The 12682-nt window shown below is 38.5% G+C and overlaps 1 protein-coding gene across 2 annotated transcripts; it reads left to right on the plus strand.

The window, feature by feature from the left end:
* The first annotated feature begins 296 nt into the window (after positions 1 to 296).
* Positions 297 to 6494, plus strand: LOC138028679 (uncharacterized). Of its 2 annotated transcripts, none has more exons than XM_068876280.1 (6): positions 297 to 365; positions 1797 to 1866; positions 2892 to 2969; positions 3859 to 3984; positions 4871 to 4995; positions 6352 to 6494. In XM_068876280.1, exons 2-5 carry the CDS (start codon positions 1812 to 1814, stop codon positions 4990 to 4992), a joined length of 381 nt encoding a protein of 126 aa, XP_068732381.1. In that variant the 5' UTR covers positions 297 to 365; positions 1797 to 1811; the 3' UTR covers positions 4993 to 4995; positions 6352 to 6494. The 2 variants fall into 2 exon arrangements, with proteins under 2 accessions (XP_068732381.1, XP_068732380.1); XM_068876279.1 differs by lacking the exon at positions 297 to 365 and adding an exon at positions 1308 to 1563.
* The last annotated feature ends 6188 nt before the right edge of the window (positions 6495 to 12682 follow it).

A 12682-nucleotide genomic window follows, 5' to 3' on the forward strand; every position in this document is an offset into this window, starting at 1 on the left:
AAAAAACAATGGTATTTACGACATTAGAATAATAACAAGCAGTAGTAAACAAAAGAAATAACTGTATGTCAATATAATTGAATGATTTCTCTTTTTAAGGTTTTCTTGAAAGATAATCTGTGGATAGATAACTTTGCAAATGTTTCACGCAGGAGCATTCAACAAAGTTGCCTATTTATTTCCATCCTTTATACTTGATCAGATTAAAAGAAGTTCCGATAATTGAAGATATCTGCGCACTGCTGCATGCATAATGATAAGTTTTATAACTTTAAGGTGGAGCCCCCATCCTATATATAACACACAGCATTTTACTTGTTCGCAATTCTTGTGAGAAGAACTCCTTGCATTTTTAATCCGCAAAGGTAAGCCTCAGTCTGAGTGATTATAAGATGATTGTGAGATATATGAACGTGGCATATTCGCATTGTAGTTTATTTTCTTTCCTTTCTGTTACCTTTAACTAAACTTCGGTTTTTTTTAAAATTGTTAAATGCCTAAGAGTTCCATTTAAAGGCTGAGCCCTCAATAAAAACTGTAGCACCTCCAATCGCAATAGCCAAGGATATAATTGTTTGCATTTCTGTCTTTCATTTAGATGCGTTTGGCAGTTATGCCTTTCAAGTTTGGATTGCTTTTGTTGGCTCATAGTTATTCTGCATACTTCATCGGGAATAAAAGAGTTCCGATGATTGAAGACATCTCCGCACTGCTGCATGCATTATGATTAAGCTGTTTTATGATACAACAGTAGAGCCCCCATCCAATATAAGACAAAGCCTTTTATTTGCTGCTATTCTTGTGAAGACAACTCACATAAGTACTAAACGCCCTTGATAATTGAAAAAAAAAAAACATTACGTGCAGTTGTTCCTCAGTCGGTATGCATCATTAGACAAAAAATATCTGGGAGTCAACGTAGATGAATCAGTTGCGATAATTGAAGATATCTCCGCACTGCTGCATGCATTAACCTTTACTGTTGGTACAAATAAAGTTGTTGTTGTTGTTGTTGTTGTTGTTGTTATTATGATTAAGCTGTTTTATGATACAACAGTAGAGCCCCCGTCCAATATAAGACAAAGCCATTTATTTGCTGCTATTCTTGTGAAGACAACTCACATAAGTAATAAGCGCCCTTGATGACTGGAAAAAAAAACATTGCGTGCAGTTGTTCCTCAGTTGCTATGCATCATTAAACAAAAAATATCTGGGAGTCAACGTAGATGAATCAGTTGCGATAATTGAAGATATCTCCGCACTGCTGCATGCATAACAATTAAGCTGTTTTATGAGACATCCAATACAAGACAAAGAAGGGAAGCATAACTTTCCAAATGTTTCACTCAGGAGCATTCAACCAAGTTGCCTATTTATTTCCATCCTTTATACTTGATCGGGGATAAAAGAGTTCCGATAATTGAAGATATCTGCACACTGCTGCATGCATAATGAGAAGTTTTATGATATAAAGGTGGAGCCTCTATCTTATATATAACACAAGGCATTTTACTTGTTTGCGATTCTTGTGAAGACAACCCCTTGTATTTTTAATCCGTGAAGGTAAGCCTCAGTCTTAGTGATTATAAGATGATTGTGAGATATATGAACGTGGCCTATTCGCATTGTAGTTTCTTTTCTTTCCTTTCTGTTACCTTGAACTAAACTTCGGTTTTTTTTAAAATTGTTAAATGCCTAAAAGTTCCATTTAAAGGCTGAGCCCTCAATAAAAACTGCAGCACCACCCATCGCAATAGCCAAGGATGTAATTGGTTGTATTTCTGTCTTTCATTTAGATACGTTTGCCAGCTATGCCTTTCAAGATTGGATTGCTTTTGTTGGCGCTTATGTACATCACGCAACATTGTAAGTATGGCCACACTCACCCATAGACGAAAATTATACCTACAATGTACATGTTGCACAATCGTGAACGCGGTTGACGGAACTGGTTCGGTTTTCGTATACACAGGATCTGATGCAGTGCAATTTCATGATAGAATGGAAAGTATCAAATGAGTTTTACTTTCCTTATTATGTAATATTAAGTCGAGAATAGTTCATTTTGATAGTCAACGTAAATATAAAAAAATAAAGGTTTTCAGAACCATTTTTTGGGCTTTTGGCTATATTTTAAGCCTGAATGAGCGCTTTACCAACATGTTTTTATCGCTTGTACTGGACTGAAATTTTTCAAATATGGAACAATTTTTAATATACGACTTCCAAAAAATATCGATTGCTCTATGTTAGTTGTAATGTACTTTCGATTTCGCGTTACCAAACATAATTACTACACTGGACAATATCTCTTTTAAAAGGGAGCAAGAGAAAGACACATTATCCCGAATCTTCTCGCAGCCTTTTCGTCATAATATTTTAAATTGTCTCTGTAACCTTAGCCTCTTAGAGATTCTCACTATTGTCTTACATTATAAGGTTAATAAATTGAAATAAATCAGCAAAAAAATAATTGACTAAAAGAGAATGAGCAAGTTATCAAGGCTGATTAAAAATGGCGAGGATTTAGCACGGTCTATAAACGAACACCTCTATTTAGTCTGAAAAATAAGTATCATTTCTATAAAGATGGACTGAGATTGACCTGCCAGTACTGTTCTGTTCCTCTGATGATCAGTGAACAAAAGTCTGTACTTGCTGGGTGAAGAACTTATGCATTGATACATGGACTTGCACTCCGTCCCTGCCTACATGCACGTAGGCTGCAACTCATCCAAAACTTACGCAATAATCTTAGTTAAAATGCATAAAATTTAAAAAAGATTAATAAAAAGGAAATTATTTTTAACCAATAATTTCCGCTTCGTTTATCGTTGCTTGTTAATCGATATTTTGATGTCTAGTTTATTGTATTTCTTTTTTTTTTGAAGGTGTGGCGCGTACTCATTTCAAAGATGCGGATCAGCTGAAGACTGACAAGGAAGACTATATTCCCGATCTTCCAAAACGTACTGTAACTTATTAGATGCACTATAAATTCGTACTTTCAATGTACGATGTTTTGCGATGTGCTCGTAAGCTTTTTTAGCTTGTCTTTACTTGTTATCCTTCACTTTCTTCGAATCATTTTGAGAGATTTTTTGGCACCTTAACTATACAAGAAACCTAGGTGATGACTTTTTCGCCCATGCTTAAGTCTCAGTACAATTCAAGGGGGAATCTAGAAGTTTGATGAAGAGTTTTCTGATTCAGAGCTCATGTCTGCCTTAGATGAGCTGAAAAATGCATCAGAAAGCAATAATATTAGCCAGGGCTGAGTTGCTCGAAGCATGGTTAGTTTAAAACTGACTAACAGCCGTTTTTCGACTTTATTACCATCGTTTACGAGACTAACAGCCATTTTATTCACATTAAGCACATATCAGTTTTCTTTGAAAATAGTTTACTAGAAGACTTCAAGTACCTTCGATTTAATTTGGAAGTGGTGCTCGAGACAAGAAATAAGGTGAACTAAAATGAACCTGCTCAAAATGGGCGAGGAAGAGCTAAACGAAAGTCTCCGAAAATTTTATGCTGCAGCCAGGGCCAAAACCAACGAGGAATACAACCAATGGTCACTTGTCGGCTTCCTAAACTCCGATGAACGGCTTTTAACGCAAACATGATAAGCCCAAAAGAGTTTTGATCGCATTTAATTTCTTGAACTGCCGAGTTCTTCATTTATGCAAGGTGGTGGCGTGACTAAACCTGTCAAATTTGTAGCCAATGAAATTGCATCATTTTTCAATAGAAGTCAATGAGCGAACGAGAAAAGTGTTATTGCAATTTCAATGTTTTGTTCATGTTGCGTTTTCTACCATAATCACTTATGTAAAACGACAAATTATTTTTGACCAGGCTCGACCCCTGTCTGCGAGGACAGAGAACTTGGTTACAGATGTCAAGACTGGAAGAGATCGGGATACTGCAACACAGACCCATCGGGAGTGTATATCTACTGTTTCAAGACCTGTGGTGGATGCAGTAAGTAAAACGCTTTTATGTGAAAACTCTCAAGCAGTGAGCAACCTTAACGAGGCTCCATAAGGTTTTTAGATTTAGAGGAAGTTGTGTCCCATACCTTAATACTACGACAACGTCGATTCTATCACAAAGGAAACGTATTGGTATCAGTATATAGTACTACTGTTGGGCAACCTTTTAATGGTGTTTGCAAGGAGCTTATGTCATGGAAACAAAAAAAGTGCTGCTTAAAGACCAAGTAAGAGGTTTTAACCAAACGATGAGCTCGTAGTAGAAGTATCCAAACATACAAAGACCTAACGGAAACTTTTCGTTGAGTATGCGAAAAAGACATATAGGCCAACATCTGATTCGTTCAAGCGAGATTTAATGTTATTGTATATGTTATTTACTTGGGTGTGAAAACCACTACACCACCAGGACAAGCATCCTGGCAACACAGCAATCGAAGAGGTTTTTCGCGTTATTAGCTTGAATCCCTTGTGGTAGTTTACAAATGGGAATCAAACTGATACAACAGAAGAAAGATTTGTGTTATGCTTTCCCCAAAGATTCGCCAAAACGTTCACATACACCCTCCGGTAAAAGTCTTTGAATCGCATATTACCAAGCCAAAATGGACTTAGACCCCTTACCTCCCAATCACTTATAATCGAAAGAGGTTTTTTTTTTTTTTTAAATTATGGAAATGCATATGTTTCCTGCATGTGAATGGAGTTCAAGAAAACTACGCTACAAAATGATCGAAAATTAATATTAATGCAAGAAAGAAAGGAGAGATCTTTGCCGTATTATTTCAAAGGGACTACAGAAGCGTTTTGTCACTATAAGATTTTTATTGTCTCCTTAACATTTTTGTACTTGTCTGTTTAATTCAAATATTTAGATCATTTATGTCATGACAGCCGTAATGATTGTCGATCAATACAAGCTCAAGGTCTTTGCCAAACATCTGTTTCGGCCATAAGGGCCTGCCCTGTTACATGTGGTGCTTGTTTGTTTGTCTGATTGGTAAGTTTACTATAGGAGAAAGTCAACTATTTACTCCTACTGTGCTGTTTTTCTATTATTGCAATTCACGCACTGACGGCATTGCCTTAATAACGTTTACCTTTTTTAGATAGCAGGGGCACTCTAACCAGGATTATACAACTCGGTTTATGTAACGTACCAAGATATTTTTATACGACGAATTGTAAATGAGATTTGTCTCGCGCGATTGACAACTGGAAATCCCAGGGGTATTAATAATTAGTCATTTGAGGTTTGTGATTGGTAGGAATTGTCTAATTTCACGTGAGAGTCAATCAATATCAAAAAAAGCTACTTAACTGCTTAGTAATAACCTAAGAAAGAGTCGAGTAACGTACCACGTAGGCAAAAAAATGCGTGAAGTAAGTGTTTTTCATTGAAAACGATAATAACATTGATAATAACCTGACTTGCTTATCCCGCCCGGTGCGAGAAAACATGACCGGCTATGAGCACGGGATATTGCTGGTTTGAGCTAAGTAGACCATGAGATTTAATCGGAAGTGCTCCATTAGTCAGTATTAACGCTTGAGATTCTATACCTTCTCTGTCGGTTGCAGAGGGGAGAACAAAATCAACATAGTTCAAATGTTTTAGTTTTGAGAGTTAATTAAAATCATTAAGCCATTTGCTGGTCCCTGTCAGAGCAATACTTTCCCTAGAGTGTAGCTGGGAGCTAGTGTTTACCTCCACTGACCGACCTACGTATCGCTCAGTGTTATATCTTACTCAATAATTCTAATAATAAAGAAGACAAAGATAATGATAACGTTGATGATGGTACAGTTACCTTGGTAAGCTCACGTGCCCACGTTGAGAGATTTATTTTTTAAAGCACGTGACATACAGTGGAGAATAAAAACTTTGCAGAAAAAGAAATGGCTTTGCGTCTTGTTCTCTTAGCGCACTTAGGGAATTCTATTCATCGGTAGTTTTCCAGTTTCACAGTCTAATTGACTAATAAGTAATATGAACTTAGAATCACAAATATTATAGAGACCATTGTAGCCGGGCTCTCCTTTCGCTCGCTCGCCCCAAACCGCGTATCTTGAGAGCGGCGAATCTCCCAAGCAGAGAGCATGTTTACAGGTTATACCTAATGAAGGTTGTCGCGGAAAACGATCTTGTTAAATCCGTTTAACTTTTAACCGCACTTGAAATCGTCTGTCCTGTACTGAAAATTTAACATTTCATACTCTTTACCACATATAAAGATAGATAGATACAGACAGACAGACAGACAGACAGACAGAAGGGGGCTCTAGCAAACCTCCGTCGTTATAGTTTTATTTCATTTGTTGTTATTATTATTTTTTTCTTTTTTTTTTTTTGCAGAAGCAGGGGTTGATTTTTCAACCTAAGTCGCCGGACAATGTCACAGGCTTCCAAGGAAATGGAATGATTTTATGAAGTTCTCGTAGCTGCAGGTAGAATGTAACACTTGAATGTTAACAATAAAACAAGGGATAACTGCCGATACCACGTATCAGTGTATTTTTTGCAAGTTGCTCTGCTATTTGCTGAAATTATCCAGGGGTAGTCAACAAAGAGTACGTGAACTATCCGTTGGGATGTCATGTTGCCTACAAATTTCAAATTTTATCGTGGTGATCTCCAAGAATATTTAAGATTTGTCGAAACAATCAAGTCACTGAAACATTACCGAAAACATTCTCAACTGGGGATAATTTTTCTTTACGATTTTCGAGTGGTCATTTTAGAACTTTTTGGCACTCAATTGGTCAGCTAGAATTTTGTAGAACTGAAGAAAATTCTGCCCTGGAAAGTTCGGGGAAGATAATTTTCAGCCACCAATTTCTGATTTTATTCCCCTTCATTAAGTTTTTGGTCTCTTAAATGCTTTACTATATTTATTTAAGATAACAAGGTGAGCAATAACCTGTTAAGTACTGAACTGAGTAAAGCATAGCTTCAAACTCTACCGCTCGTGAATGTGGCCATCCTTTTTCTAGGAATTCCAATTTCCATCCAAACAAAGTAACTCTTCATAATTCAAGTCTGTCCCACTTAAAAAGTATATCATGACATAAAATATCAAGTATATTTTAGGGGGCGTTCGATTGACCGTATTCCGGAATAGGAATACACGGAATATAAGTTAGAACTCCTTTCTTTTTACGGAGATTCACATTAAAATTGTCAAACGTGTTCTAAAATGCTATTTTAAACATACTTTTATTATCCTTGCTGCTTCGAAACGCGCCAAACATACCGTCTTTACCATGACTCCACATTTTCTTACTACGGAATAGGCCTCTCCCCCTGCGCTGTCCCTGACCTTTTCAACCTTCTTAAATTCGATGTCTTAACTGAATTACAATGAACGTTTGAAGTAAATATTCTTTTTGATCTGAATTTTACCGTGTTTATTTCACTTCGCGCAGTAATTTATAAGTAAAAATGAACGTTGTTCTGTGCTTTAGAATTCCCCGACATACATCCTTATCAAGTTATAACACTGGGACCCGTTCCCGTACTAGTACTTTCTCGGACATTAGAAAGCACCGATTGCTAAATATATCCTGCTTTCCACTGATTAACCGGATACGTCTCTACCACGTTAACGTATAACTAGTTTTGGCAATAACCTATGTTGGCCCGGTAGTATGGGCTACGTACTTCTTTCCAACTGTATCATTCGCGCATACAACGAAAGTGTTTCCGTCCGAAAGACACACCATCTCAAATTGAATGTTCCTAACAATTAATAAATGTTTTTTGCAAGCGTCCTGCTTGATGGAAACCTTTAGTTACTGTGCATATTTTAGAGCGCTGAGCAAAATGAATGACCTTCAAGTGGTTACTTCACTATGTTAACACAGCAAGGTGTAATAACTTTAACTTAACCGTATATGCAGGGAAGCATGGCTTAAATTAATAGAGAAAACTAAAAACAAAATACCAGCAATCATGGAGAATATTGGAATATGACCTGTGGGGTAACGCCGTATTACCGCACTTTAATCGTAAACTGATGAATGATTGTCGATATACAGCTTGATTCCAAATATCTGCAACTTATCCACGATTATGTGCGAGCTTACCCGGGTGGCCAGAAAAACCTGCCCTAATAATTTACACGGAGGGTGCCATAGAGCCAAAGAGACTCGAGATGTGTGACCTTCCCTGAACTGATAATTCTTGCGTTTAACAACATAAATTGTCTTATGCGCGATCACTACCAAAAGCCACGTCCTTGCGACTAAAATTGTTAATTTCGTCATGTTAAATAATCCATAAAAACCAAGCAACAAAATAAATAAAAAGCGGTGATCGGAAAGAGAACTACTTCCAACATCGGTGTCAGCAATGGCTTGTACTGTATCTATGAATAAACACTCTTTTGGTTGCACTGGACTGGCTTCAATGGACACGCTAGCTTTGTTTTCGGTCCTTCGACTGATGACTTTACTAGAGGATGACTGGTACGGCACGATCCCACACCAGCCATAGAGTGGTTTCATCTGATATTATAGAGAGCAGTGTCGAAGGATGACATTATTTTTTATGCAGACATCCTCGGCTCCGTTACAAAAAGGGCCGATATGCAAGGGTCTCGCAGGAATAACAGGCACGCCGATCTTCGAAGACGCCCAGTTACACCATCTCAACCAGCCTGACCTTGGACTTTGGACCCCAATTGTAAGTGCGCAAGGCTCGGAACCAAACGGCGAAGGCCGCTTCAGGCCAGATCCCGGAAAGGAAAACGTCTGAAAAACAAAACAAGACGACGACACCCATGTAATCAATACTAACACAGTTCAAGTGCAAACTCATATCAGTCAAAACTCAAAGAATATAACAGCAAGTTAAACCGAATCGAAGACGCTCGATTTTTGTCGTACACTAAAAAATGTTACACCTAACAGCAATAGTGGCTGAAAATTCGCTTAGCTCGACCGTAATCGCGGAGACAAACATTGTCTGACCCACGCCAAATCAGGCGGCAAATGGGCCAAATAATACACGTAAGAAAATGCGGCAAATGTCCCCCAGAAAAGAGCCCAAAAACTCTCGCCAAGCGCGCGAAAATGGGCGGTATTACAAGCCTAGCACTCAATGCTAAATGTGAATAACCACAAAACTTAAAGCAAAAAACTCACCGAAAGTCTAAGCTCAAAGATAGCATCCTGAATTTAGGACAACCCAAAAAACTGAGCAACTGGGACTTATAAATCAGCTTCTGACCCGGCCCTTCAATCAAAAGATCGCTTATCACAGGGAGGACAACTGACTCTGTAACAAACGGCTTATATTGACAAACTTGCCGTAAGAAAGGCCTCAAGTAAGGCGACGGCCATTCCAGCATAATCAATGTTCCCATACCAGCACATGACTGAAGATGACAACAGAATCGATAATAAGATTCTCTGGCGGGCATATCCAGTTGTTCTCATCACTCCAATCCTGCACCAAGGCGTCAACCGCACTGGAACCAGGAAAATTAACTCCTCGAATGACATTCATTCGTGTTCCCTACGATTTCTCTTAAATGGCATTCGAGATCGAATATTCTCCCTGGGTTGCCAGGCGTTCACCAGTTCATATGTGAAGATTAGTCCCCAGGAGTATGCTTCTCGAATAGAGATGACATGTAGTTTTATATTACTTCTGTGAAAAGATATGAATGGCTGGTTCCCTGATTCTGCTTATTCCAACCAGCTACCGTGACTCTTTTTAAATTAAGGATGGTGCCCACTATTGTTATTGCGCATACGTTCTGCACATCTCAAGATACTCGAGTTTCCTATCGGTAATGCTTACTAATACAGGGATATTTTTGCGCTGTTTCAAAGTATCCCAAAAAAGTAGATCTTAGTAAGTACTCTTGGAATCGAAAAAGAAAATTGGGGGTAACCAGGCATTTCTCAGAGATAATTAAGCTTCAATTTGAGAAAGAACGCCATACATTGCTTTGTATTTTAAAGCTTTTACAAATATTATTCATCAATTATCTTACCCTCAATTTTCTTTTTCGATTTCTTTGAATTAGTAAGCACCGTCCTGTAGTCAGAATCCATGATTTTAAAGAGCAGGATCAGGGCTCGACGAAACCCCTGTCCAGTTGTCCAGTTGTCCAGTGGATTTCACCCTCGGGTAAGCGGCTTTCTCTGACTGCATTCCCACCGGGCAACTCTTTCAATTAAATAAAAACGACTTCTATACCTTCTCTGTCGGTTGCAGAGGGGAGAACAAAATCAACATAATAATCGCTCAGTCAATGCGCCGTTCTACCGAGAACGCATACTGCGGACTCCGTTAGACAGGTCTGCTGGGCAGTCGATGAACGTTTTCACTGACGTCCTGATTCGTTTATCTTGGCTTACTTACTTACTTTTACTTTATTTATACACGGTAAAATCTTCAGTATAGTTATATTACAATAAAAGTTTCATTACAACTACAATGTACACTGTTTTACAAGATTGCCGTTGAACAACACACTGTATCTCCCCGCGAATATCACTGTCTAGGCCTCCGCTGACATTTTTTGTTTGTTTGTTTCAATAGGATCATCCAATGTGTAAAACATCGATGCCCCGGCGTCGCTGTTTCGCAACCGATAAGTGTACGACCTTCGCCTTTAACAACCACATAATCAACCTTGCACCCAGTTTCATTCCCAGCTGGCATAACATCTGCTGTATAAGTTCCAAGAGTCGGTAAAGGTTCCTTGCCACCATAAGGGCACAGGGTCTTAGCTGATTTGCGGGACTCGCACCTAATTCCTCTTTGTTTAAGAAAATTCCAGCTCAGCTCACTTATCACATTGCACGTAGCGCCGGAATCGGTAACGACCTCTCTCAATTGTACTCCACCAACGACCAAGGTACTGAAGCACTCTGTGTAATCGCTCAGTCAATGCGCCGTTCTACCGAGAACGCATACTGCGGACTCCGTTAGACAGGTCTGCTGGGCAGTCGATGAACGTTTTCACTGACGTCCTGATTCGTTTATCTTGGCTTACTTACTTACTTTTACTTTATTTATACACGGTAAAATCTTCAGTATAGTTATATTACAATGAAAGTTCCAATACAACTACAATGTACACTGTTTTGCAAGATTGCCATGTGGGAGCCCGACCGGCACCTACTATATAGTTGGTCAATTTCCCTTTTAAAGTATTCTAGGGAGTCTGATTCCACAACAGTGCTCCGCTATAACAAAAAGCACGCTTGCCATAATTTGTGCGCGGCGAAGGCAACTCAAGTTTAGCCTCTACGTTTCTTCGCGCACTGCGGGTACTCAATGAATGAATTCTGGAGGTACGCTGGGGTGAGTCCATTGATTGTTTTAAACATTAATATAGCTTTAAGCTTTTGTCGGCGAGTAGTTAGATCATCCCAATTTAACAGATTTAAAAGGAAAGTGGCACTTGTGTCGTAATTGGACCTGGTAATCGCCCTGGCAGCCCTATTTTGAAGCTTTTGAAGTTTATCACTTAAGGTTAAGTTGCAATCGCCCCAAACGGAGCTACAATAATCAAAGTGGGGTAAGATCAACGCTTGATAGATTTGGAGGGCAGTGCGCTTTGAGATGTATGGTCTCTTGTGCATTTCACAGCGCAGACGGTCAGTTATCCATAAGGCCTTTTTGTTGCCAACCCGTTTAGATTTAAGTGGGGCATGTTTGTCTATAGATTGCATTAGCAAATCTTTCCACATGGACCACATATCATTTGGGTCGTTAAGTGTTTCAATATCAGACCACGCCTTTTGTTGTAGATCCCTTAGGTAGCTAGACTTATGGAAATCTTTCATGTGGCGAGTTTTTTATTGTACTAGCTCCTGAACGCTCGTACTTGGCCTTGTATGTCTTATAAATTAGAGCATGGTCGCTAATTGCAAGGTGAACAACACCATACTTGGCAATTTTATCGGGTGAGTTCGTAATACAATGATCAATAAGCGTACAGGAGTTCACAGCAACCCTTGTTGGACCATCAGGCTTAAAGTGTAAGAGCAAGTTTGACTGTCTCATTTATGAAATGTTTTTATTAATGAAAGGAGACCAAGTCTCATGCAATGTACAGTCAGACTCAATTCGTGCAAGAGTTTTTTAATCATTTCTAATTATGTTATTCTTGCGGCCCCTTTTTTACATTTTTATAATTTACATACTTTTACTTCTTTGTTTTATATTTATACTATGCAAAAAATTTTATCTTCACTTTTAGCTTGGCAGTGACCGAAGTTCGGTCGAAACGTCGCGTCTTTTTATCGTTAGTTTTTACTTCAAATTGTGTTTGTTTTAAAAAACCTTTACTTATAAGAATTTTTATATCAGAAAGGAATTGCTGTTCATGCGTTATAGCTGAATTGAAGAATTGTAAGGAAATTTCCTGATCTTTGTATCTTTTTTGTCCATTCAGGTGTAACCAGGCATTGCAGTGGATGTCATAATAGAACCATATGTCAATGTTGTTGCCTTTGAAGTCTATCTGGCGTTTGTGCTTGTCCCATTTAGCGGGTTCAGTCCAGTATTGAGAGGAGAGAATCCATTCCGATTAAGTTAGGCTTATTTAGCGACAGAACGGGAACGTCAGTGGCGGCGGCGCGCTCAGAAAAAATCAATGAGAATTCAGATAGAGTAGAATTTACTCTTTTCTTCTCTATTCTGAATTACCATTAGTATTTTTGCT

This window comes from Montipora capricornis, chromosome 13 (genome assembly GCF_036669925.1).
Source record: "Montipora capricornis isolate CH-2021 chromosome 13, ASM3666992v2, whole genome shotgun sequence".
NCBI lineage: Eukaryota > Metazoa > Cnidaria > Anthozoa > Scleractinia > Acroporidae > Montipora > Montipora capricornis.